This window comes from Trachemys scripta, chromosome 22, assembly GCF_013100865.1.
Source record: "Trachemys scripta elegans isolate TJP31775 chromosome 22, CAS_Tse_1.0, whole genome shotgun sequence".
NCBI lineage: Eukaryota > Metazoa > Chordata > Testudines > Emydidae > Trachemys > Trachemys scripta.
The window spans coordinates 1,706,650-1,730,342 of record NC_048319.1 but is presented as its reverse complement, the minus strand read 5'-3'; the positions used below and the strand labels follow the sequence as shown (position 1 = coordinate 1,730,342).

The following is a 23,693-nucleotide window of genomic DNA, read 5'->3' as shown; positions in this document are numbered from 1 at the left end:
TGTGTAGACAAGCCTTTATAGACAGTCAAACTTTAAATAGTGTATGGTACCACTGAAAATAGATTACAACGGACATTCATTCTGCACCCTCTGCTGGCAACCATCTTAATTATCAACCATTTATATTGTGGAAGGCCCTAATCCCTGCTGAGCACAGAACATGCATGGAAAAGAGACAAGCAGCTCTTTCAGTTGAAAAACTAGTGCAGTAGGACTCAGGGAATTCGTTATCCATGAGAAAATGGTACAAGTTAGGCTGATGCCAGTGTCGTCTGTAGGGTTCTCTGCAGAGCACACTTAATGTTTGATTCATATAATAGCAGGGTCACGCTCCAATGTGAGCCTGAAATCCTGATTAGGAAATTATAATCTATCAAGAGATAATAATCATGATTTCTAGTGGCTTGTGTTGCACTGTTTAGTGCCAGATCACTAATTTTAAATAACCCAGCCTACACTGATTTGAATTCAACACTGACAAGAGCAACCATGATTTTGAGGATGAGTGAATGAGGGTGGACCAACTTCCTAGAGCGGTGTTTGTCAGTGTCTTCTGGGGAGACTTCCTCCCGCCTCTTGTGATTGTCAGATAGCTGTCACTCCCCACCCATGCCTTCATACAGATTCAGCTCTTTTTTATTATTATATTTTTTTGGCCCATTTCCTCTTTGCTCATTTTCTGCCTCTGTCCTGTTTTTCTTTCTTCAAGCCTGTGTGTGTGTGGCAACTTTTATTCTACTCTGTGGCTCCCACCTCCCTATCTTCCACTTTGAGCACTACATGCTACTTGGCGTGACGAGGGCACCCCTTGGGAGATCTTTGGGACCAGGTGCTGTGTTCTTGTAGCTGTACCGTGTGTTGCAAAAACTGGCTACACTGGCTCTTGCAACTTTACTGTGAGTATCACAGTACCTGGTATCTTATTAAATCACTAGCTCCTGGAATCAAGTGATTGTGAGAATCTCAGGTTTCATTTAGTTTAAAAAAAAAAAATGCTTCTAGTCCTTATGGTTCCATAGCAACTTTGAAAATGTAACCCTAATGCTCTCTAAGCTCCAAAACTAGAAAGCAAATAAGAAGAATCCCAAATTTTTGGCTTAAAAAAAACCTCATGACAATCTTCATTTTTCTGGGTGTGTGGGGGTCTGACTCGTGATCTTTGAATGCCTGGAGTTGGCAGAGCACAAGACTAGAGAAGAAAAGCTTGGGCTGGTGAATCTTGAGCCTGCAGCCAGATACGTTAGAGCTTGGGGTAGATAAGTGGATTTCAAGGAACTGCCTGTTGCTTTACATGCAGGAGCACATTTGAGCCTTATCTACACTAGCACACTGAAAAAAATCCCTGAAAGTTCCCACCTGTGGTGCAGTACCAGTGCATCTCCTGCAGTGCTAGCTACATCGATGGCACTGGTTTAGACAGAGCACTGGTATTCACCAGCATTCTTACCACCTTATCTGGACCTGCTCTGAGAAGTCTCAGTGACATGGTGTTAAAAACAGCTTTGCCCACAGTAGGGCTCACACAGGTGGAACAGCACAACTGCTGATAACTGTAGGAAATTTTGGGGGGACAAGAGGAGCACCTCCTCTCACTACTAAGAGCTCTGAAACCACAGCCAATTTTTCCAGCTTATCTTTCCGGAATCTGGCAGAACTATTTCAAATGGCTTTGTCTAGCCTTTGATCTAGATTTAAGTGGTGCATTACTGCTAAGTCTTCCTACCTCCAAAAAATATCTATCAAAGGCTAGTCTATGCTAGGAGGTTTTTGCTGGTTTAACGATAACAGTTTAGTTAAACTGGCAAAATCCTCCTTGTGTAGATGTTGTTACACTGATATCAAAGTGTCTACAGTAGTATAACTTACTGCCATAAGCTCTTCCGTACCCATCTAACTGCACTTGTACTAGGGTTTTTACCAGCATAGCTGTGTTGGCAAAAAATCACATCCCGACTGACATAGCTTTGCAGGCAAGTCTAGAATCTACAGCCCTAGGGTGAACCCGCTGGCAGGATAAAATCCACAGGAAGTATACCTCTTCAGAAACCTTCCCCAGATGGTTTGGATTCCCTCTTGCTGTGGTAAACCAGAATTTAAAAAGCTAACTACTGCCTTAAAAGTTCATAATGCTTTTCTCCCTCATTCTATTGCGATTTCTAAATCTTACATACGTCTTACCTTTCTGTGACTAAGGCCAGATTGCCATTTTCTGGTACTGTATCATTGGAGAAAATAAAACTAGAAAATGACTTGGGGTTGGGATGGAGAAGGGAAGACAGAAGCAACTGTTAATGTTCATTAACTATATGAAACTCCCCTACTACTGCTCCTTTTGCTTGCCATCATTCCTGTGTTCTGTGCCGTAATTCACAAACGTTACTTTTGTTAAGTGCTGAAAGTGACTGAAGAGAAATACAGCGCTGAGTGACCTTCTGAATGTCTGGTGTTTGTGGTAGAGCAGACTTCCCAATGATCCACTTTTTTTTCTCTTTCCAAACAGCACATCACTATTCCCAGGCCCGATTGCCAAACGGAAGTGCGAACTTTCATGTTTTATCTTTCAAATATTGGCAGGGACAGCCCCCAGGGGAGTTTTGACTGTATACAGCAGTATGTATCCAGGTGAGTGGTCCGTCAAAAAGGAAGAAAAATCTTGTTGCTTGGAATGAGGGTTTTTTACTTATGCTATGAATAGAAGTGAAATGTAAATGTGCCTTTAAAGTAAGGTTTGGGGTTTTTTTTGTTTTTGTTTTGTTTTTTCTCCTAGGAGGCTTTTCCTTTGTGGGACCTAGTGTGTGCCGAGGGGTCATGCACAGACAAATGACTACCTGTCCCAGCCACTTTCTGGATTTTTTTGCAGATACTTGCAAAGACTACCCCTGTCCTCCTTCACATTCCATTTTTTTGTTCTTTTACAGGCTTCTTCTGTGCCTGTTAAACTTTTTTCTTAAAATTTCAGCTCTAGCAATGGTGGAGGTGCTAACGTAGACTGGCCACTAATATTTTAACCTGCACACTGACTAGCCCCACTTAGAGCATCTGGTCTAGAAAACTTGGTGACTAAAATGCTGGTGGCCAGCCTGTGCACACGAAGTATCCTGCCTCCCTATCATCAGTGGAGCTAAATGGTAGCAGGGCAGGGAGATTTTTAGGCAAGGCTAGTGATTCCTGTTCGTGTCTGATGTCAGTCAGTAGTTTTGGAGACTGTGACATAGCCTAAAATAATCATTACAGCCCAATCCGCACTACAAAAGAGACGGTGTTAGTAATCCTTTCTCTACATTCAATACAAACCCCAAACCTTACAGCTACCACAGTTTTGCTCCAGGGGTAGATAGTGCTCGTTTATGTTTAGAGTGTTCCTCTAAAGCTTTCAAGTGGAGTTTCAAAAGTGCCCAAGTCAATGGAAAAAACCATTGACCTCAGTGGCAGCAGAGCTAGTGAAGTACTGAGTGCTTTTGAAAATCCCAGCCTCCCCGGCCAAGCCTGTATTGCAACTTCAGCCTCACTTGGGGCAGACAAAAGCTATGCACTGTATAAAATCTCTTATTAGAGGTGATTAACAGCATGTGCTTCCTCTCCCCTCCCCCCCCCCCCCCCCCCCCCCTCCCGCCACTTCCCCTGCCTTGTAGTCTGGCTCAGGGAGAGCTCTGCCTTCAGTGAGAATTGGGCTGGGGAGGATGCACTGTGAAGGAGAAAACCTTTGCATTACAGTGCACAGAGCCTCTGAAAAACATGGTTGGGGACTAAGTGAGGGGTTAATGAGTCCGTCAGTGAGATCCTTGGAAAGTCTCTTAGGTTAATGCTTTGCGGGAGGGCTTAAGTATCTGGGCTACAATCCTTTTCCATGCCTGTAATTTCCTACCTTTCTTATCCTTAGAAAGCTACAGTGACTTTACTGATACTTCCCCAGTGATAGGGGACGAACATAGAATCATACAATATCAGGGTTGGAAGGGACCTCAGGAGGTCATCTAGTCCAACCCCCTGCTCAAAGCTGGACCAATTCCCAACTAAATCATCCCAGCCAGGGCTTTGTCAAGCCTGACCTTAAAAACCTCTAAGGAAGGTTTAGTGAAAAAGTGTTTCCTAATATCCAACCTAAACCTCCCCCACTGCAACTTGAGACCATTACTCCTTGTTCTGTCATCTGGTACCACTGAGAACAGTCTAGATCCATCCTCTTTGGAACCCCCTTCAGGTAGTTGAAAGCCGCTATCAAATCCCCCCTCATTCTTCTCTTCTGCAGACTAAACAATCCCAGTTCCCTCAGCCTCTCCTCATAAGTCATGTGCTTCAGCCCCCTAATCATTTTTGTTGCCCTCCGCTGGACACTTTCCTATTTTTCCACATCCTTCTTGTAGTGTGGGGCCCAAAACTGGACACAGTACTCCAGATGAGGCCTTACCAATGTCGAATAGAGGGGAATGGTCACATCCCTCGATCTGCTGGCAATGCCCCTACTTATACAGCCCAAAATGCCCTTAGCCTTCTTGGCAACAAGGGCACACTGACTCATATCCAGCTTCTCATCCACTGTAACCCCCAGGTCCTTTTCTGCAGAACTGCTGCCTAGCCACTCGGTCCCTAGTCTGTAACAGTGCATGGGATTCTTCTGTCCTAAGTGCAGGACTCTGCACTTGTCCTTGTTGAACCTCATCAGATTTCTTTTGGCCCAATCCTCTAATTTGTCTAGGTCCCTCTGTATCCTGTCCCTACCCTCCAGCATATCTACCACTCCTCCCAGTTTAGTGTCATCTGCAAACTTGCTGAGGGTGCAGTCCACGCCATCCTCCAGATCATTAATGAAGATATTGAACACAGGAAAAGGCTCCTAATTCTCCAGTGGCTTGGAAAGCTCAGGCATCCACTAGTCCTGATGTGCTTGCATCACAGACCATTGCACTGAATTTTCCATTTTTACTGTTCTGGCAGGGTTCAGCTCTTAGAAACAGCTTGCTGCTCCGTGGCTGCTGGAGAGTAGCAAGTTTTTCTCTTGAACCCATTTTGCAGAAATCCACTGTGGAGGAAGGATAGTCTAGTGGTTAAGACATAGGACTTGAAGCTGGGAGATCTGGATTCTATTCCTGGCTCTCCTACAGATTTCCTGTGTGACTTTGCGCAGGTCAGTTTAACCACTGAGCCTCAGTTTCACCACATGGCAAATGAAGATGTCGTCTTACAGGGATATTAGGCTTTATTCATATTTGTAAAAGAGTCTGAGCTGTTTAGATTAAGCGTAGCCATGTGAGTGTAATTATTTCTGTAATAACTTGCTGGCAGGAATCTGATATAATAAACTGATTAGCTCGCTAGCAGTCGTCGTCCCTCCCCCCCCCCCCCCCATATATAGAAAAATGTTGGTATGGCCTGTTATATAAGGAACTGACCTTTACCAAAAGGCCATGATGAGCACAGCTGCTTTCAGGTAACTTCAGGTCTCTCCATGGCTCACTTACTAGGCCAACAGCGGAACGTATGTTAATCCTAGGAATATCTGATGATATCATTTATTTTTTTACAGCAATGGTAATATCCATCTGGATTGTCTTGGAAGCATACAGGATAAAATCACGGTGTGTGCTACTGATGATTCCTACCAGAAGGCAAGGCAGAGCATGGCACAAGCTGAGGAGGAAACGCGCAGCCGAAGTGCAATAGTTATTAAACCCGGCGGGAGATATGTAGGTAAGAAGCAGCTTGATTGTTGGAGCTGTACCTGGTTCCCACTTAGGAGGCATCTGTTAGTGTTTGTCTGGGCTGTTAATGGCTTGACTGTAAGTGGTTTGTTGGCCAAATCTGACATCTTCACAAATCTTCTTTTAAACGGTATCTGGTAGTGTCTGATGAGGGTCTGGTAACATCTCTAGAGTAAAGATGCTGAGCATAGCAGAGCTAGGGGTCAGATCCTCAGTGACCATTCTGTTCCTAGATGGCAGCTGAGGATTGGCCTTACGTAGTTTGCTTTTTGAGAGTCTTCGTTTATTTCTGTTACCGGGACCAAATCGTTGTACTGCTTCACAAAAAGTGCTTCTGTACTGGCCGACTGACCAGGTACACAACCCATGACCCACCCGTCCTATTCTACGTACCTGGAGTGCATCTGCACTGAAAGGAAAGCCATCAAATGTCACCTGGGGACTGAACTAGTATTCACCAACAAAGGGATTAAGGTCGTGGTGTTAATTGCAGCCATGGAAGAAACTGTTCTACTTTACAAGCTGAAAGGTAGAATCTCTACTAGGAAGGAAGAGAGAGAGGGGACAAATAGCAGTGGGTTCCAAACTAGAGTGGGGAGGTGCCTTCTTTGGACTCAGATCCCTATCCCCTGCCAAAAACATTAACACTTTTAGTGCAACCCAGAAGACCCAGTCTCAGTTTTTATGAGTCAGTTGGTTTTTCTTCTCCCAGCTCATGTGATCTGATGACTTGTTTCCTCACAGAGGATGTCTATGAACAGAACGGTGAGTTGCAGAATGGAGAATTGACCTTCACTCATAGTTTTATCAGCCAAGTGCTCAAAGCTGAGAAGTAAGATAGTAATCAGGAAGGAAATTAATTGATTTCCTGTCCTCTAGAAAATAATTTTGTTTAACTCTTCATATTTGAAAAACCATTCGAGTAAAGGGATAAAGTTGTCAGGCTCATGAGCAAACAGCTTCCCAGAAAGAAAGGATAATAAAACTTACATTTTAAAATTCTTACTAGAACTTTTCCCTTTATAAAATGAAGACAAAGCCACACAAGGGTGGGGGTGGAGGTGGGGCTTACTGTGTCAGCTGAGACTCTGGTGTCAAAATGTCTGGGGGTGGGGAAGGGGAGGAGGAGGAGACTGGAAGCACAGTAGTTAGATTTATTCAAGGAAAGGGAGGGAAGAGGGGTCCAGGGTCCTGCTCTCCAGCCTAGGGTTAACGATGCATACTCAGAGTAGCCTCATCTTTTAAGGTGCACATTGCATCTGACTTACAGGCTCCTCAAGCATGTATGTGACTTGTTGACTTTATATGATCTAAGAGGAGGGAAAGCGGATCTATTTTTAATTGATGTTTATATGAGATGTATATGTAGCGATTTCGGGCAGCTCAGCCTGATTGCTATGAAGAAGTTAGAGTTTCTTCATTAAGTGTGAAAATTAGAGCAGTCTGGATAAGCCTGCCCCTTGAACAGAATGCTTGTTGAGGTTAAAAAGGGTTTGCTTTAACATCAGGTATATTTTGTGTGTATCTCTCCACCTCTTGGTTCCAGCTGTAAATGGAAATGCCACAAAAAAACATATTTCTGGTGTTTGATTCCTGGCCAAAAAACAAGCAAGCTCTAGAAACCTGATGAGTCTGTTCTTGTGACATTTCTTATCCTATTTCTAGTAATTAGATCCCGTTAGACCTCTGAACTTCTGGATGCTTAACAACATGTGTGGACTCTTCTGTTCTCTCCCTTTTTATCTTCACTCAACTTCACCAGTGGAACAGCCTTTATTGACTTGCATCAATGTGTGTAAGCAGAACCCAGGAAATGATGACTTAAAAAAATTATGCAACCTACATTTCAGTAGAATAAACAAACGTTGCACACAGTCAGCAGCATCTTCAGATGACTCAGTTGAAAACACTGTTTCCTAAGCAGAGAGAACTGCCATGCTGAAATAAGATCTCCAAAAATTGAAAGAATAAAGAGCTGGATTTCATTTATGCCAGATCAAATCGCTCTGTTTGCTTGAACTAAAATGGCTGTTAATTTTTTAAATGGCTTCTGTAAAACTGTGCAAAATATGAAGACTTTTGCCTCTGGTTTTGGCTATCTAGTTTTCTTTTCTATAGACACTATTCTCTGTCATGGGGGCACATTTATGATTAGTAATAGAATCTGGCTTTTCATTAAGAAAGCTCTTGTTTTCCATATGGAAACAACCCAGGTTTTTTTTTTTTAGAAGGAGGGGTGACTGATCTTCCAGCAAATGATGCAGTTTGTCTCTGCGTCACATGAAAATGGTTTCTAGTTTAAAAAAAATGCAGGCTTTTTGTGGTAGCTGGAAAAACTTAAGCCCAGAGGGTATAATCAAAAGGAAATAGATAAAAACAAAACTCCCAAAAAGGAATTGAGGAAGTTTTCCTGGGGGATTTGAACTGAATGTTAAAAACTATTTTACAGTTCTCAAGTGTACACAAATGCTCATTAAGAGGTGGAAAGTTATTACTTAAATAGAAACGTCATATTAGATAGTAGTTATGATGCATGCTAGTCTAGTCATCTAAGTGTTAGACCCCATTCATGTCCTTGTATTTGCTCTCGGGGCAGGGCTTGTGGAACCAGACCCATAAAGTTCCTATTGTTCTAAAAACAGAAACATTTGCTGGAGAAGAGTTTAGCTGAGATCAGCAGCGGGGGAGCCTCCCATTGACCAGTTCTGCTCCTATCCCTCTGTATTGCAGCGCTGCTATACATTGCAATTGTGGGACTTTGCTTTTCACAGGAAAAATCTGGCTGGACTAAGTAGAGGATGTAGAACATTGTGAAGAAGGAAGGACTGGTGAGCAGAGAATTGAAGTTCGACAAGTTTGTAGCCAATAATAGCCATGTTCCCCGTGTGTGATGACGCTGCTTTGGACTTAGTTACTTTTTACACGCTTGGATTAAATCTTCTTAGGTTTCGCAGAATGTTTGTCCCGGACTTTCATTGGCACAGGAGTGTGTGTATTTGAGTCTTCCATTGTTGTCTGTCAGGGCTTCATGGTGGAGTTTATGATGTACATGTGCACATTGGCAAAACACTGGACTTTGCAAGGTGACTCCTGCAGTTCACTACATTTTCATCTCATTTTAGGTAAAAAGGTTCAGTTTCGTAAGCCTGCACCAGGAGCTTCCGATGCTGTTCCCGCTAGGAAACGGCCAACACCAGTCAACCTCGCTAGTGCAATAAAGAGAGGCAATAGTGCGATTTCTCAGAGACCCTTCAAAGATAGAGTTGTGCACTTATTGGCACTAAAGCCTTATAAGAAACCTGAACTTATTCTCAGATTGCAAAAGGATGGACTTTCTCAGCAGGACAAGGATTTGCTGGACAGCCTCTTGCAACAGGTTAGTTTGCCTAAATCATTAAGACACATGTGGTGTCATAATGTTGGCAGATTTTCTTAGTCCATATTTAAACTGCAGCTTTAATGTGATCCATAGATGAATTTTCTTTAATGGCCGAGCCCGGTAAGAATCGACTAAGGGATAGGTTGCGGTGTTACATTGGCTTTTCTAGAGAGACATTAGCAGCCCCTCAACATTTTCACTTTCAGGGGTTTATAACCAATTTGTATAAATTATCTACCAAATTAGGACAGACATTTTGGTCACTTCCGCACTTTCAAATTGCACTGCAGTATATTGGCTATTTAATACCGAACTGTGATCTCTCCTTGTTTTTATGGCTTTGTGGCAAACACATAACACTTGAGTATGAATTGATATGAACTATGGTAGATAGGGTTCAGAGGTGTTCATAATACATCCAAAACAATAACGTCAATAAATTGGCATATGCAATATTTTCCTTCCAAAAGAGAGAATATATTCCCTGCTCACTGTGTCCCTCAGCTTCTCTCAAATCATGCCTTTACTGCTAAAGAAATGTATTAAATTGTTTAACTCTGAAGATCATGCAGCTTCTTGCTAGACATGTTCTCATGTATGCCAGACGTTAATGCTTGTCTTCCAGTTGTACCAATTCAGTAATACCAGCCTGAATACTCCGACTTTATTTGTGCTAGCTGAATGTGCCATTTGTAATAATTATCTTTACTGCTTTTATAGTGTTTACATTTTCAGAGCACATTACCAATATTAATTAAACCCCACAGCATCCCTGTCTTTTAGGTATTGGAATTGTTAACCTTCATCTGTAGCTGGTGAGACTGAGACAGAGAGGTGAAGTCGCTTGTCCAAGGGCATACAGCAAGTTATTAGCCAAATTAGGATTGTAACTCTGGCATTACTGGTTCTCAGTCTGGATTTTAATCCACTAGAACTACTGCCTCAATGTTCAGTACCATTCTGAGTTCTTTTTAACCTCCTGAATGTCTTAATGTTGTGTAACTTCAATGAACAGTGTCTGCTGTAATCTTTTACTAATAATGTCACAAACCTCTAGCAGGTTGCAACTATGTATAGTAGTCACAACACTACTAACATGATTAGGATAATTCTGGCTTGGCTGGAAATTATCACTTGTAAATGTATTACCTCTCGGCAGCAGTGGTGCTCCCATCCTCAAGCAAACACAGATAAGCTACAGAACACAGGCTGTGTTAACTTCTTGCCCAAATGTGACTGGGTGTCAGTTCATTATGCTGTTTTATCTACACAGGACTGTGCTAGTATTGAATGTACAGTCTAATTTCTCAAAAGATACTACTGGGGGAATGGAGTGTGCAGGTCCCAGGAGCTGCGGTGTTCCCTGGACTTGCTGATGTGGAAAGCAATTAAAAAAATCCTGAGAACTTTTTCTGAGTAGATTATAAAACCTTCTGAGCAGGGCCTGTCTGTACAGTACCTGGCACGCTGTTGGTGCAACAGGGAAAAATGATCTGGGTATTTGATAGAAGATATTTTGGGGGAGTTTCTGAAGCAGAAACTGGCTTTTTGTTTCCCTTATTTTTTTCATATTGGACATTACTATGTGATTTAAATGTAACGTACATTGTAATTCATCTTTTGCTTGGCTCACGATTTTGGAACATTGATAACTGAAAGGAAAAACAAAATTTGTCATGTAAACTGACAATTGTATGTTTATCTCATCTGCAAAATGTGCAATATTCAGTCCTTGACTACAACTTTAGATGAGATTGTCACATAGTGTTTCTTGTTAGATGTCCTCTTTCCTGCTCCTTCACTTTCTGTTTTTTATGGGGGTAATTTATCGTTTCGTGAGGATAATCTAATAGCACATTTCATACAGTGTGCTGTCAAGATGATTTACAATCCATAAAGACAACCTAAAATGTAACCGCTTCTACTGAGCTCTGTAAACCCTAGAAAACATGTTTAATCTCAGACTGATAAATAGTATCTCCACTGACGAACTAAGAGAATGTGTCCAAATTTAAAGTGCAGCCTATTTTAGAACAGGGAACTAAGAACCCATGGGAATTTGAAACTTTTCCTGTCTTTGCCTATTTGTAAACATGACATTGCACAAGTACTTAACACGTGCCTCAGTTTCCCTTTCTGTAAAAGTGAGCCTAGTACTTCATCCCATAAGTGAACTGTGATCCTTGACTGTTGCTTTGGAAAGTGCTTTGCAGTCCTCTGACAGGCTGTAGAGACATGTAGAGTATTTACAAAGGCATGATCCCTGGATGTGTAAGAGTTACTAATAAATTTGTATGAACCTTGTATTTTTCAGATGAGAAGGTAATTGCAGCTGAGAGTTTAAATTTCAGTCTGACTGGTGAAAGATGAATTACAGGGGGGGGACCAAAGTTGTTTCCATGCTGAGATGTTTCTGTTGGCTCCAACAGAGTTGCTCATTAGGCCTCGAATGGTCTCTGTGTATAGGAAATCTCTCAGTGATAGGTTCTGTCAAAATGCAAAAAGCTTCCCAAGGTCATGTGCTGTATTAGTTACAGAATATGATTATTGGGTGAGGTGATTATTTTGTTAAGCTCTGGAGTACAAGTTATTAATGGTAGGTTTTGCTTTCTCTCCTCGTAGTAGCTGTCAACATGACCGCTTCTTCTTCTCCCATAAAACTAAGCAGGTCAATTTAACTCTAAGTATATGCCATAAAACCACATTGCGAGAACCCTGAAGTATCGAGGGAAGCCTTCTTTCTCCTGCCCTTCCAGACTATTACATCTTTTTCTGTTTTTAATTACTCCTCTCTACAGTGGGAAACTTTGTCTTCAGACAGCTGTGAACAAAGCTGTCACCATAACAGTTTGTATATCAGTTAACATGCAGCTTCATCTTAGGTGTTGGACAGCCTTGATAAATTGTCTGCCTGTTCCCAGCAGGGTTTATTTCCAGATGTTTCCCTTAGCTCACGTTGGAGCAGCCCCAGATTATTTTGTGTCCGTATTGAATGGCCATTTGTAGTCTCCTTAATTTTTGTACTTGCATCTCAGTATAATTTGATATGTATTTAATAAACGAACATTTGCTGGGGCTCCTAGGTGCTAATAATATTGTGCTGCCACTGTACACAAAAAAGAGAGTTGGATAAATAATTTGGAAGCAAATATTAATCCTAGTGCTTATTGACACTTCTGACTAGAACTGGTTCAGTCAGTCTGCTGCAGCTTTGCATCCAGATATTTTTTTGTAAAAATGTGTGAAAGCGAAACCCTAATGGTTTTTTCACAAATTACTTTTCTATTTCAGGTGGCAAATCTGAGTGCCAAGGACAGCACTTATACATTGAAAGATTGTATGTACAAAGATGTACAGAAAGATTGGCCTGGCTACTCGGAAGGAGATCAGCAGTTACTGAAGAGGATACTTGTTCGGTAATTATTCCACACTTTTTGTGATGTTCTCGGCTAGCTGGATCTCTGACTAATCTACTCATTTGGGCCTATAAATTGTGAGCCAGATCAGCTGGTGTAAATCAGGTAGCACAGTGAAGTCAATAGAACTATGTCAAGCAGATCTGGTCCATAGTGTCAAATATTTGGGATTTTAACATGCAACCTATTTAGTCTGCTACTACATTTGGCTGGTGAACGTGCTCAAGAGCATCAAAACTGTATGCAGTCCCTATTAAACTTAGGAATTTCACAAGTTACGTGTCACTGTGTTCTTAACCAATGAAAATGCAAAATATGGGAGGAAAGAAAAGGTCATTCCTTAGATGGGAAGTTAACGATTGTTTAAACTCTGGAACAGAATTTAGTTAGTGAGGGTATGTAGTTCCCCATCAAATTTGGCTCTTCATTGAATGTCCCCTCTCCTTCTCTGCCTCTCCCCTTACATGTCACTTTGTTGCCTTGCTGTCCTCTGTGCACAGACTTCTGTTAGGTTCAGAGTAGCAGCCATGTTAGTCTGTATCCGCAAAAAGAACAGGAATACTTGTGGCACCTTAGAGACTAACAAATTTATTAGAGCATAAGCTTTCGTGGACTACAGCCCACTTCTTCGGATGCATACAGAGTGAAACCTGAGGACAGGTTATCCAACGATGTGATTTCCCCCCTTCTGCCCTGAGCATGCTGCTCGGCTACTGCGTTCCCTGCTCTGTCTGGACATTCCCCTCCCATTAGTGGCTGTGTCTTTTTATGGCCGCTTCTATTTTAATCCTCTGGAGCCGTATCTGTGTGTACAGGTTTTGGTGTTTAACATAGATTGTTCCACCTAGAACAGTTTAACACACTTTGTGTCCAAACACAAGTCTTTCCATTGTGTGTCTACTGTGCTACAGTTTGTGCCAGGTAACCTAGGGTCACCCTAGGGTTCACGGTGACTCAGGATCAATCACATTAAACCTCAAGTGGATGGAGATTAAAGCAAACAAGGCAATGTAGCTCTGCATATGGCAGCCATCCCCCCCTCTGCCCATTTACCTAGCCTTCACTGCCCAGGTGTCCACCTGGACAGAAGCCTCTTACCTTGTACATTTCCCTATTTACTAGCGGCCCCTCATAGAGCCAGCTAGGATGGCTTCTCTGTTTCCAGCTGTTTTTTCAGGCCTTTGAGTTTTGCCTCATTAAAGCCTGTGGGATTGGAACCTCTGGCAGGCAGAAAGAGTGAAAGCCTGTTTATTGCTGGGGGTGGGCAGTGAGCAGACTATTAGAATCTGTCCACTTCATCAGGTACCTGTCCCTAGAATTGAAAGTCTCCCTCAGTCTGGGAGTTCCCAGAAGAGACTCTCATCCTCCCTGTACTTTGCAGCTATACCCCTTAAATTACAACGAGCCCTACAGATCTTTCAGGGGACTCTACTCTGTTCTATAGGTTTATAGTCCCACTTCTGGTTTCTGCATGTTTTTCTCAGTCTGTACTGTTCGTTGTGCAGGTAGAGACTTCGATTTGGACTTGTTTTGAGACTTATTTCTGTTGTGATTTTGGTTAATATAAAATATAGCTTTTTGTTTGAACAGTTTCCATGGTTTGAAAGCACAGTTGGCTTGAAGATGAGACTTTTTAAACCAACAAAGTCTGTAACACTAAATGTTCTTTGGCATACTTGGGAAAACTCAAACTGATGTGTTGTAACCAATTTAAACATCCTTCACGCTGAATTATAGTTAAATGGAAAATTACAACTATCCACACAGTCTGTATGGCTTTAAAAAAAAAAAAAAGTTGATTCTTCCTAGTAGAGAAGTGTTTACTGCTTTTCTCAAATTGTGGCATTCAGTTATGCAGAGATCTAAAAATAGACCCTGGAAAGGATGTATTCAACTGTACAAACAAAGACCTGCTCAGCCAATGCAGGTAATGAGACTACAAAATGGAAAAAACATGTAGAATTGAAGCTGGTAGAAAAACACTCTCCAGGAGCACAGACACCAGATGCAGGGTTTTAGAGTTTTGCCATGGTAGCCTCAGTTGCTGCTTAGTTCTGTCCAACTGTTAAATATCCTTTGACACCACTCTAGCTCCTTGTTTTTATGCTCACGAAACACTTGGGCTGGATTAGGAATTGCTTTGCTAACCCAGCTTTAGACATTTTAAATGGTTCCTAACAAAATTAATGTTGGGTTGATTTGCTTTTTGCCGTGTTGCTTCCTTTTTCCAGCCTCCCTGCTGTGCTGTAGCACAGGCTTTGAAGACCATGTCTATGCTCTGGGCCTTAGAGCAGCATAGCAGTGGCACGACAGCTATGCTGCAGGAAGCACTAGTGTAGATGCAGACTATCACAATGACAGGGGCCTGGCTGTCTCTCTAGGAACTCCACTTCCCCAAGCAACAGGAGCTAGGTCTAGGAAGCATTCTTCTGCCGACCTAACTGTGTCTACACCGGGTTAGGTTGGCGTGGCTCCGGTGCTTAGGTGCAAATTCTTCACCCCCCTGGCCCTGAGCAGGTAACTATGTCAGCCTCCGTTTTAACTGTAGGCCAGGCCTGAGTGTTCGCAACTTATACTGTGCATTGGATTCAGTGGCTTTATCCCTTTCGAATACCTTTCGTTTCAGTAAAGAAAGGTGTTCTGGAATTGCTTTTGTTAACTAGTTTAGGAGGTGAATCCGTCCTACTTGAGGCTAGTCAATGAGAAACTGACTTTAAAAAGGTTTCAGAGTAGCAGCCGTGTTAGTCTGTATCCGCAAAAAGAACAGGAGTACTTGTGGCACCTTAGAGACTAACAAATTTATTAGAGCATAAGCTTTCGTGGACTACAGCCCACTTATGAAGGGGACTAGCGGCAATGCATATAGATTACAATCATGTTCTCTGTATGTGTATATAGATCTCCTCACTGTGTGTTCCATTGTGTGCATCCGAAGAAGAGGGCTGTAGTCCACGAAAGCTTATGCTCTAATAAATTTGTTAGTCTCTAAGGTGCCATAAATTTATTAGAGCATAAGCTTTCGTGGGCTACAACCCACTTCATCAGATGCATAGAATGGAACACACAGTGAGGAGATCTATATACACATACAGAGAACATGATTGTAATCTATATGCATTGCCACTAGTCCCCTTCATAGGTGTACAAATTACTGTCCACTCAAGCATGTTTCTTGAGATGACCATTACCACTGAGGCATGGTCGTTTGGTTTATATTGTCACTTTATTTAGTTTAAATCTCTTAATTAAGAGCATGTGGCTGCTGAAGTATTGCTGAAGTGTAATCAAAGCTTCAGGTTAGGGAAAGAAACAAGTTCCTCTGAAATTTTGCAGATATCTCTGTTGTAGTCTTCCGAATTTGCAAAATAAATAAATAACTTCAGTTAAAAAAAAAAATAACATTCTTCAATTTAAAACTATGTACTGAATCATTTTATGGGAGAACTTAGATTTTGGATACTTAACATGGGCATGTGGGTTGTAGAACTGCTACAGTAAAACCTTTGTTCTAAATCCTCTTCAGAGTTAACTTCTTTACAGATGCAACCTGATTCAGTAGAAGACATTTATTTCCTGAGTGATTTAAGACATGGGTTCTCTGACTCATGCTGGAAAAGTCCCCGGGCAAAGTTAATGTTCTCTGAAACTTACTCTGGTCGCTATGGAACTGCATAGAAAAATAAGATTGATACTTAAAAGAAGGTGGATGGATTTAGCAATCAAAGTGAACTGTAGTATCTTGTTTTGAAGCAAGAGGTTGCCATTTTATTTGAGACAATACTGTAAGTGCAGCACTTGGCGCAATCGTCTGGGAGGTGCAAGTTTAAAGGGTATTTATTATGGAGCCTTAAATGTGCCTGGTGCATAACAAACCAGTGAGGTTCTTGTCAGAGATACCACTCTTCTCCCCCTTACCATCCCAATGGTTCACTTTTAAGGGATAATTGTCCCACCCTCTGTGGACTAAAATGCTCTCCTAATGGGGAGATATTTACTCCGTTTAACATTTGAACTTGCCTTCAAAGCAGGGACCCAGTAAGAATGTCTCTGCTTTGATTAATTTTTTGTAAGACGACCTTAACCCTACAAGACTGAAAAACGATTGAAAAGTCAGTGAGAATCTAAACGAATTTTGATTACTAAAGGGCATCCATCAGTCGTCAAGCACTAGCTAGAACACTGTGGCCATCCAGTACAGTCACTTGACTTTTTAGTTTTAATAGAAATGTTTTATCTGACATGCCTCAGGAATAATTTTGTTAGAGTAGAATGAATTTCTACAGTAGCAATATTTAGGTCTAGGCATCAGGGAAAACAAGCCAAAGGGTAAGTGTGTAGACAATAAGCTACCTCCCCATCAGAGAATGCTGACCCCAGTCTCGCAGGCAGGGGTACTCACTGCTCTATTGACTCAACCCCTGGAGGCACTACATGGGCCTGTTCTCTCACAATGAATACGCCAGTAGTGGGGAAAGAGGGAGATTCCTCCAATATTTCGGTGCCTCAGTATTTTACTGGTCAAAGTTTTGTATGTCTTGAACTTTGTTTCCTTTCCAAGAGGTTTGACTCGTCTGGGAATCTCCCTTTCCCTTTGTAAGGGCAGAGTAGCCGCTGTCCCTGAGGTAAGGAGGGCTTTCTCCCACACCAGCTATTGCTGCTTACAGAATTTGTCGGAGTTGGAATGCTAAAGTCCCCACTGGCCCTTAGAGCTTGCAACGACTTTTGCCACTAGACCTCCAGGCATTGCACGGGATTATCAAACATTAGCTTTCCTATGGGTGCAGATTTACTGAATAACTTTCAGATGATCCTCTCATGCTAGAGGAGAGTCTTCAATGACACCTGATGCTTTTTTGTCCCTCAGGTACAGGGTCTAAACCACCATACATTCTGTTTTTCAGGAAACTCTCTCAGCCCCAGAATGTTAGCAGTTTTGTGGGAGACACTCCTTCCTTGAGTCCCCCAAAAGAAAACGTGAACTCCTCTTCCCCTCCTCAGGTAGGTGGGTGAACTGCCGGGGCTAGTATGTGGGGTAGCTTGGTGTCTGGTGATTAGCACAGGGCCCAGAGACTGGAGCCACCACAGTCTAAACCCAACGGCTGGCTCAGTGTTGGGCGTTGGGGAGGTGGTTCAGCCTCTGCTTGCCCATTTGTAAAACTGGACATCGTTACTGCACAAGGGTGGTGAAGATTAACCATTATAAAACTTTGTACAAAGTTAGAGCATTATTGTGAGCAGCACATGAATCCAATTCCCCTCCCAAAATGCTGTGCTGTCGGTCTGTGTGGTTCAGCAGCCAGCAGTCTGTAAGATTCTTAACCTCGCCTCTTAAATGCTTTGGAATGCTTATTGAAATCCTGTGGCACTTCTGCTTCTCTGGGACTAAATTTTCAAAAGTGTTTACCAATAATTCAGAGCCAGCCAGTAACGACCAGCTCCCAAGCACAACTAAGGGCTTGTCTACATGCAAGGTACTATGTGGCAAGTCAAGGTGTGAATCTGTAGTGCACCATCTTGCTGCTCAGTAACATCCCATGTCGAGACTGCTGCAGCACACTCTGGGACTTTCACTGTGCTTGCTGTGTACCTCATTCTCAAATTGAACTTTTTCTAAAATAGGAGTATTTATCTAGTATGTTTCATCCAAGAAAATCAAGGTGGTGTTGGCGTTAGCAATAATATAGGCCTTAGTTTAAGGTGAGTAAAAATTGGCCATTCTTTCTTTGGTTTGTTTTCATCTGTCAGGATCTGCAGGCCCCAGAATGTGTGGGGCACACTTATTGGGGGTTGCTTGTAGTCGTCTTCATCATCCCTCCCTCTATCTGCACAGCCCTGCACCTTGTAGCAAAGAGGTGGTAACAGTATTGAAAAGCCACCAGGAGACATTGAGGAAGTGATGTGGTTGCCCCATAAATCCTTGGCAGAGTGCATATTTCCTCTCCACATCCCTCCTGATTGTAACTAGTCTGGAAAGCAGGACTTCCTGTCACTAAGCATTCTTGGGCCTTCGCGAGTTGGCAAATGCGGGGAATTAACTGGAAGAAGAAAGCTAATCGGATGATTTCCATCAAAGGAGCTGAGATTCCAAATGCGCTTTGAGGGAACAAAAATTCCTCTTGCAAACACCACAATGCTGTCTGAGACAGTAAGGACAATCATTAAATATCCAAAAGAAACGCAGTCAAAACTATCCCCAGTATTCCAGTAGGTGCTAAGTAATCCTGCCTCAGACTCGGTGTAGCCTTTTGCAGCAAGGCAAATGTACACTGTGGTACTGAAGGCTATCCAAGGTAATTTGGCTGCCTCTGAAACTGGATTTGGGCTGTCAGCCATAGCTTCTGGCTCCAAGCTAAGCTTTTTGTACATTGACTGAAGAAAGGTTCTTTCACAGTGTAACTCCTCCTAAGCTAACCTGTGCCCCCCCCCGAACAGCCACCTGATTTAAGATGCAGATGTGGTTAGTTACCCTCATCCATCAGCAGTGGATTTATCACTGAAAAGCATTTTCTCAAAGCATTATCTTCAGAACTCCATCCCAATAGGTCTGAAAGGGCAAGTGGAAAATTCCTGCCTTCTCTCTACTTCCAGCCTGCCAGGAGTTTTCCATATGTCAGTAGTGCTTAAGATTAAGTGCCTAAGTTTCAGCATTTCTCTAGCATCTTTCGTACTGTGAACTCACAGCTCTTTACAAACATTCAGCCTTGGGCCCACTTCGCCTTCCTTGAATTCCTTTGAGGTGGGGAAGGATATTACCCCTATTTTATAGAGGAAGAGACTGAGGCACAAAGTTCAACTGACTAACCAAAGGCCACAGAGTAAGTCAGTATCAGTCTGGAGTAGTATCCAGAAATCCTGACTCTTGGAGCTCTAACCACTGAATATGCTTCCTCCTTTGCCATTATCCTACATTGGTGTTTTGCAAAAGCAGCATCTTTGGCAAATACTTATTGGAAATGCTCTCCAGACAGAAGAGATTGCAGCCCTCTGTTTTGTTAGTATTCTTCCATTACCCCTTGCATGGGGGTAGCTTTGCTCCCACCGGGAGAAATTTTGAAACAAAAAAGTTGGAAAGAGACTGACAGGGCTTGGTTTGGGCTTCTACAGGAGAGGAAGAGAGCAGAGTAGTACCAGTAATTACTTTTTAGGACCTGACCCCTTATAGCTTTCTCTATCCACTTGCTCATGCAGCCTCTCTGGGTAAGGGCCTTCTAGGCCTGTGTAGCACTCCCGCTCCTTTTTGTGTGGCTGTGCAGTTATCGTTAGGGTCTCTAAGAGAATTAGCTGCTTGGGTAGCAGAATCCAGTTTCTCCTTGTGTCCTATCTGGGGTCTCCGGTGAGACAGCTTGGTGGATTTGCATTGGATTCATAGATTCTAAGGCTAGAAAGGTCCATTGTGATCATCTGGTCTGATCTCCTGTATCACACAGGCCAGAGACCTGCCCCAAAATAGTTCCTAGAGCCGAGCGCGTAGAAAAACATCCAATCTGGATTTAAACATTGCCAGTGATGAAGCATCCCCCACGAGCCTGGTTAATTACTTTCACTGTTAAAAATGTATGCCTTATTTCCAGTCTGAATTTGTCTCGCTTCAGCTTCCAGCCAGTGGATCACGTTAGACCTGTCTTTGCTAGATTGAGGAGCCCAATATTAAATGTTTGTTCCGCATGCAGGGACTTGTAGACTGTAATCAAGTCATCCCTTAACTTTTGTGTTAAGCTAAATAGAATGAGCTCCTTGTGTCTATCCAGGTCATTAAAAATGTTAAATAGCATCAAGCCAAGAACTGATCCCTGTGGTAACGCACTGAGACACAACTGCTAGATCGGGGTAGGCAACCTATGGCACGCGCGCCGAAGGCGGCACACGAGCTGATTTTCAGTGGCACTCACACTGCCCAGGTCCTGGCACCGGTCCGGGGGGCTCTGCATTTTAATTTAATTTTAAATGAAGCTTCTTAAACATTTTAAAAACCTTATTAACTAAACTATTGTTGTATGTAAAGTAATATATTATAGACTTATAAAAAGAGACCTTCTAAAATCTTTAAAATATATTACTGGCACGCAAAACCTTAAATTAGAGTGAATAAATGAAGACTCAGCACTGAAAGGTTGCCGACCCCGAGGTTGCCGACCCCGTGCTAGATGATTCCCGGTTTACAATTACATTTTGAGACCCATCTGTTAGCTATCTTTTAATCCACTTAATGTGTGCTACATTAATTTTACATCGTTGTGGTTATTAATCAAAATGTCATGCAGTTCCAAGTCAAACACCTTACAGAAGTCTCATCAACACTATCACCTTTATTCACTAAACTTGTAATTTCATCAGAAAAAGAGATCAGGTTACACAAGATCTATTTTCCATTAACCCCTATTGACTGCATTCATTAGATTACCCTCCTTTTATTCTTTAATTGAGACCTATATGTTCCCAAAAGGTCTAAGATTATCTGGGTCATCCTCTTCACCCTTTTTAAATATCGGCACAACATTAGCTTACTTCTAGGTTTCTGGAATTTCTCCAGGTTCCAGGACTTATTGAAAATCAACTTCAATGCTCAGCCAGCTCTTTGAAAACTCTTGGATGCAAGTTATCTGGACCTGCTGATACTAGAAATGTCCAACTTTAGTAGCTACTGTTTAGTATCCTCCTGAGATACTAATGGCATGGAAAGTTATAATATGACTGCATCTGTTTTTTTTCCCCCATATACAGAACAAGAATGTTTGATTACCTTTATTGAATGCCTTTTCTGCATTGGGCCGCTGGCCAAAGTACTTTATTTTATTTTATTTCTTTTCTAGGGACTTTTGTTTGCTTATTGATACAGCAGTGCCACCTACTGGTGAAGCAGAGTACTTAAAGCAAATGACTGATTTGAAATCACTGTCTTGTTAGTCTTTAAAAGAATGTTTTTCTTTGTCCTCAGAAACGATCCCAGCCTCTGGAATTCATTGATCCACTAGCCAACAAAAAGCCTAGGATATCTCACTTGGCCCATAGAACTCAGCCCACTTTTAATGGGAAACTGAACTCCTCGAACGGGAAAGATGCACCTGCTCCTGCCGTGCAGTCGGCTGTGGCCGATTCTGTCAGCTCCGGCTCTCACTTACCAGTTCTGGAGCTTCCAAGGCCTCATGACCCCCTTTCTGATGTCAGCAGTGACCTAAGTCACAATGGCAGAGACTGTGAGAACCCAGAGGCAACTGACAGATTGACTAATACTTTGTCAACAGACTGTCCCCAAACGAGCAAACACAACTGTAGCTCACTGTATGTGAAAACAAAGAAAAAATCCAAAAAGCACAAAGAAAAAGAGAGAAAAGAGAAAAGTGAAGAAAAATGCAAAGAGGAGAAGCAGGACTGTGAACTAATCAAGAAAGGTGGCTTAAAAACGAATACCTCCAAGGGTGTCGCAGGTATGTGAATTCTGAAACTCTTTGCCTGCCTGTACGAACAAATGGCTGCATGGAAAATATCGATTGTATGGTGAGTTTAGAACAGAAACAGTGTCCTGCCTATAGATCCAAGGCCAGAGACTGTGCTAGTGAAACTCTCTCACTATCTCTATCTAGATCAACATATGGGCTTTTCTGTGCAGAGTGTATCAAGGTTTTCCTGTTTAATTTTGATTTTATACTGTTTTGGAATCTACTTCTGATTTGTGTCAAGTTTCTCCTAATTAAATTAAAAGCCTTGTATTAGTACATGGATAGTCATTCTGGTCTGAATACCAGTTTGTCACTGATTACTTATAGCTGCCACTCTATTTCCCAACGGATTTGCATTTTCATATTGTTGATCATTGTGTTGATTTTAACTCCATAATGGAGAAACTAGTCACATCAAAGGCATTAAAAGCCTTTGTGGATACAATGTTGGATACAACAGAAGCTGTAGATAAACTTAACATGATACCTGTTGTTGTTAGGACTCAGACAGTATAAGCTTTCAAGCTAATAAAGTTCATTGTTATACCTTATTTACCTGATCTAATTTTCTCAAGGATCAACAAAGCTACCAACATCTCAAGTGTTAAAAAGGAAGAATGGAAAAAACAACCCCAATACAGAGTTTCAAAGATTACTTGCTGCGTAGATTCACAGAAATTACGTGGGAAAACATCTATTGGCTAATCTGGTCCATTCACCTGCTAGTGCAGTCATGTTTCCTGTTTGCTACTACTTTGTCAAGTCTAATTTATAATGTCTCAAGTAATATTGCTTCTACTGCAACCATGGAAAATAGTAGTTCAAGGCTCATAGATCTGTCACTAAATTATACATTACATCCAGCCTTTTTTCCTTAATTTTACCCCATTAGTTCTAATTAAACGCCATTTTTAACCACACTAAATCCTCTCCAACTTTGATGCATGGGAATGCATCAACCTTCCTTTCTTTTGAGTAGAGTTTATCTTTTACAGGAGATCATTCTATTTTTTACTTGTATTTGGGCTTTAACAGAATGTAACTGTTTTTGATAAAGGGACACACTTGTTTTAGAGAATGAACTTCCAGTTCAATATGGGGTGAACTCAATCGAGAAGATATTAAATCTCATGATTTCCCGTCCTAGCCAGAGCAGTTCATGTACACAGGATCTGATTGCTGACAGGTGATTTCAACTGCTATCGTGTAGGCTGTTCTGACCATTATAAATGGGGAAGGTTTTGGTACTTCCGGATGCTTTCCATTAATACATCAAACCTCATTTTACTATTTGATCTTATTTACTGAGAGTCTCACTTTTCTGTGAATTTCTTCTCTTCCTGTTGTTTTTGTCTGTGTGACTGTCTTCTTAATTTTTGGCATAAGTCATGCAGGAAATGCATGCTATTTTCCTGACACTTCTTGTTCAGTAGCAAAATTTTCTTTCTGTCTTGTCTGTCTTAATGAGCTACTGACACTTTAAAAATACCAAACCAGAAAGTAAGGTAGAAAAGTGGTAAAACAGCAGTTTTGCAGTTCTGACTTGTTCCTGTATTAATGGGAACTGGGCTTAGATATTTCTTCTTCACTTGTCCCACATGTATCATCTATACATTAATAAAGTAACTTATTTTCCGCAATTCCCAGCAGTGCTCCAAGGGATTGGAGATTATAAGTAATCATAAACAAAATGTAGTAGGTGATGCATAGATTCAGCATTGTAACTGGCTGGGTAAATCTAGCTAGGTTCACCTCCACACCT

General features: G+C 41.9%; 1 protein-coding gene across 1 annotated transcript in view; it reads left to right on the top strand.

Annotated features, from left to right (window-relative positions):
• Positions 1 to 23,693, top strand: part of ELL (elongation factor for RNA polymerase II) — a 79,213-nt gene that overhangs the window by 45,302 nt on the left and 10,218 nt on the right. Inside the window, exons 3-8 of the mRNA XM_034755156.1 lie at positions 2,501 to 2,622; positions 5,525 to 5,688; positions 8,822 to 9,075; positions 12,370 to 12,494; positions 17,396 to 17,492; positions 21,430 to 21,919. Of these exons, the coding sequence (XP_034611047.1) occupies positions 2,501 to 2,622; positions 5,525 to 5,688; positions 8,822 to 9,075; positions 12,370 to 12,494; positions 17,396 to 17,492; positions 21,430 to 21,919 (1,252 nt within the window). The remainder of the gene's footprint in view (positions 1 to 2,500; positions 2,623 to 5,524; positions 5,689 to 8,821; positions 9,076 to 12,369; positions 12,495 to 17,395; positions 17,493 to 21,429; positions 21,920 to 23,693) is intronic.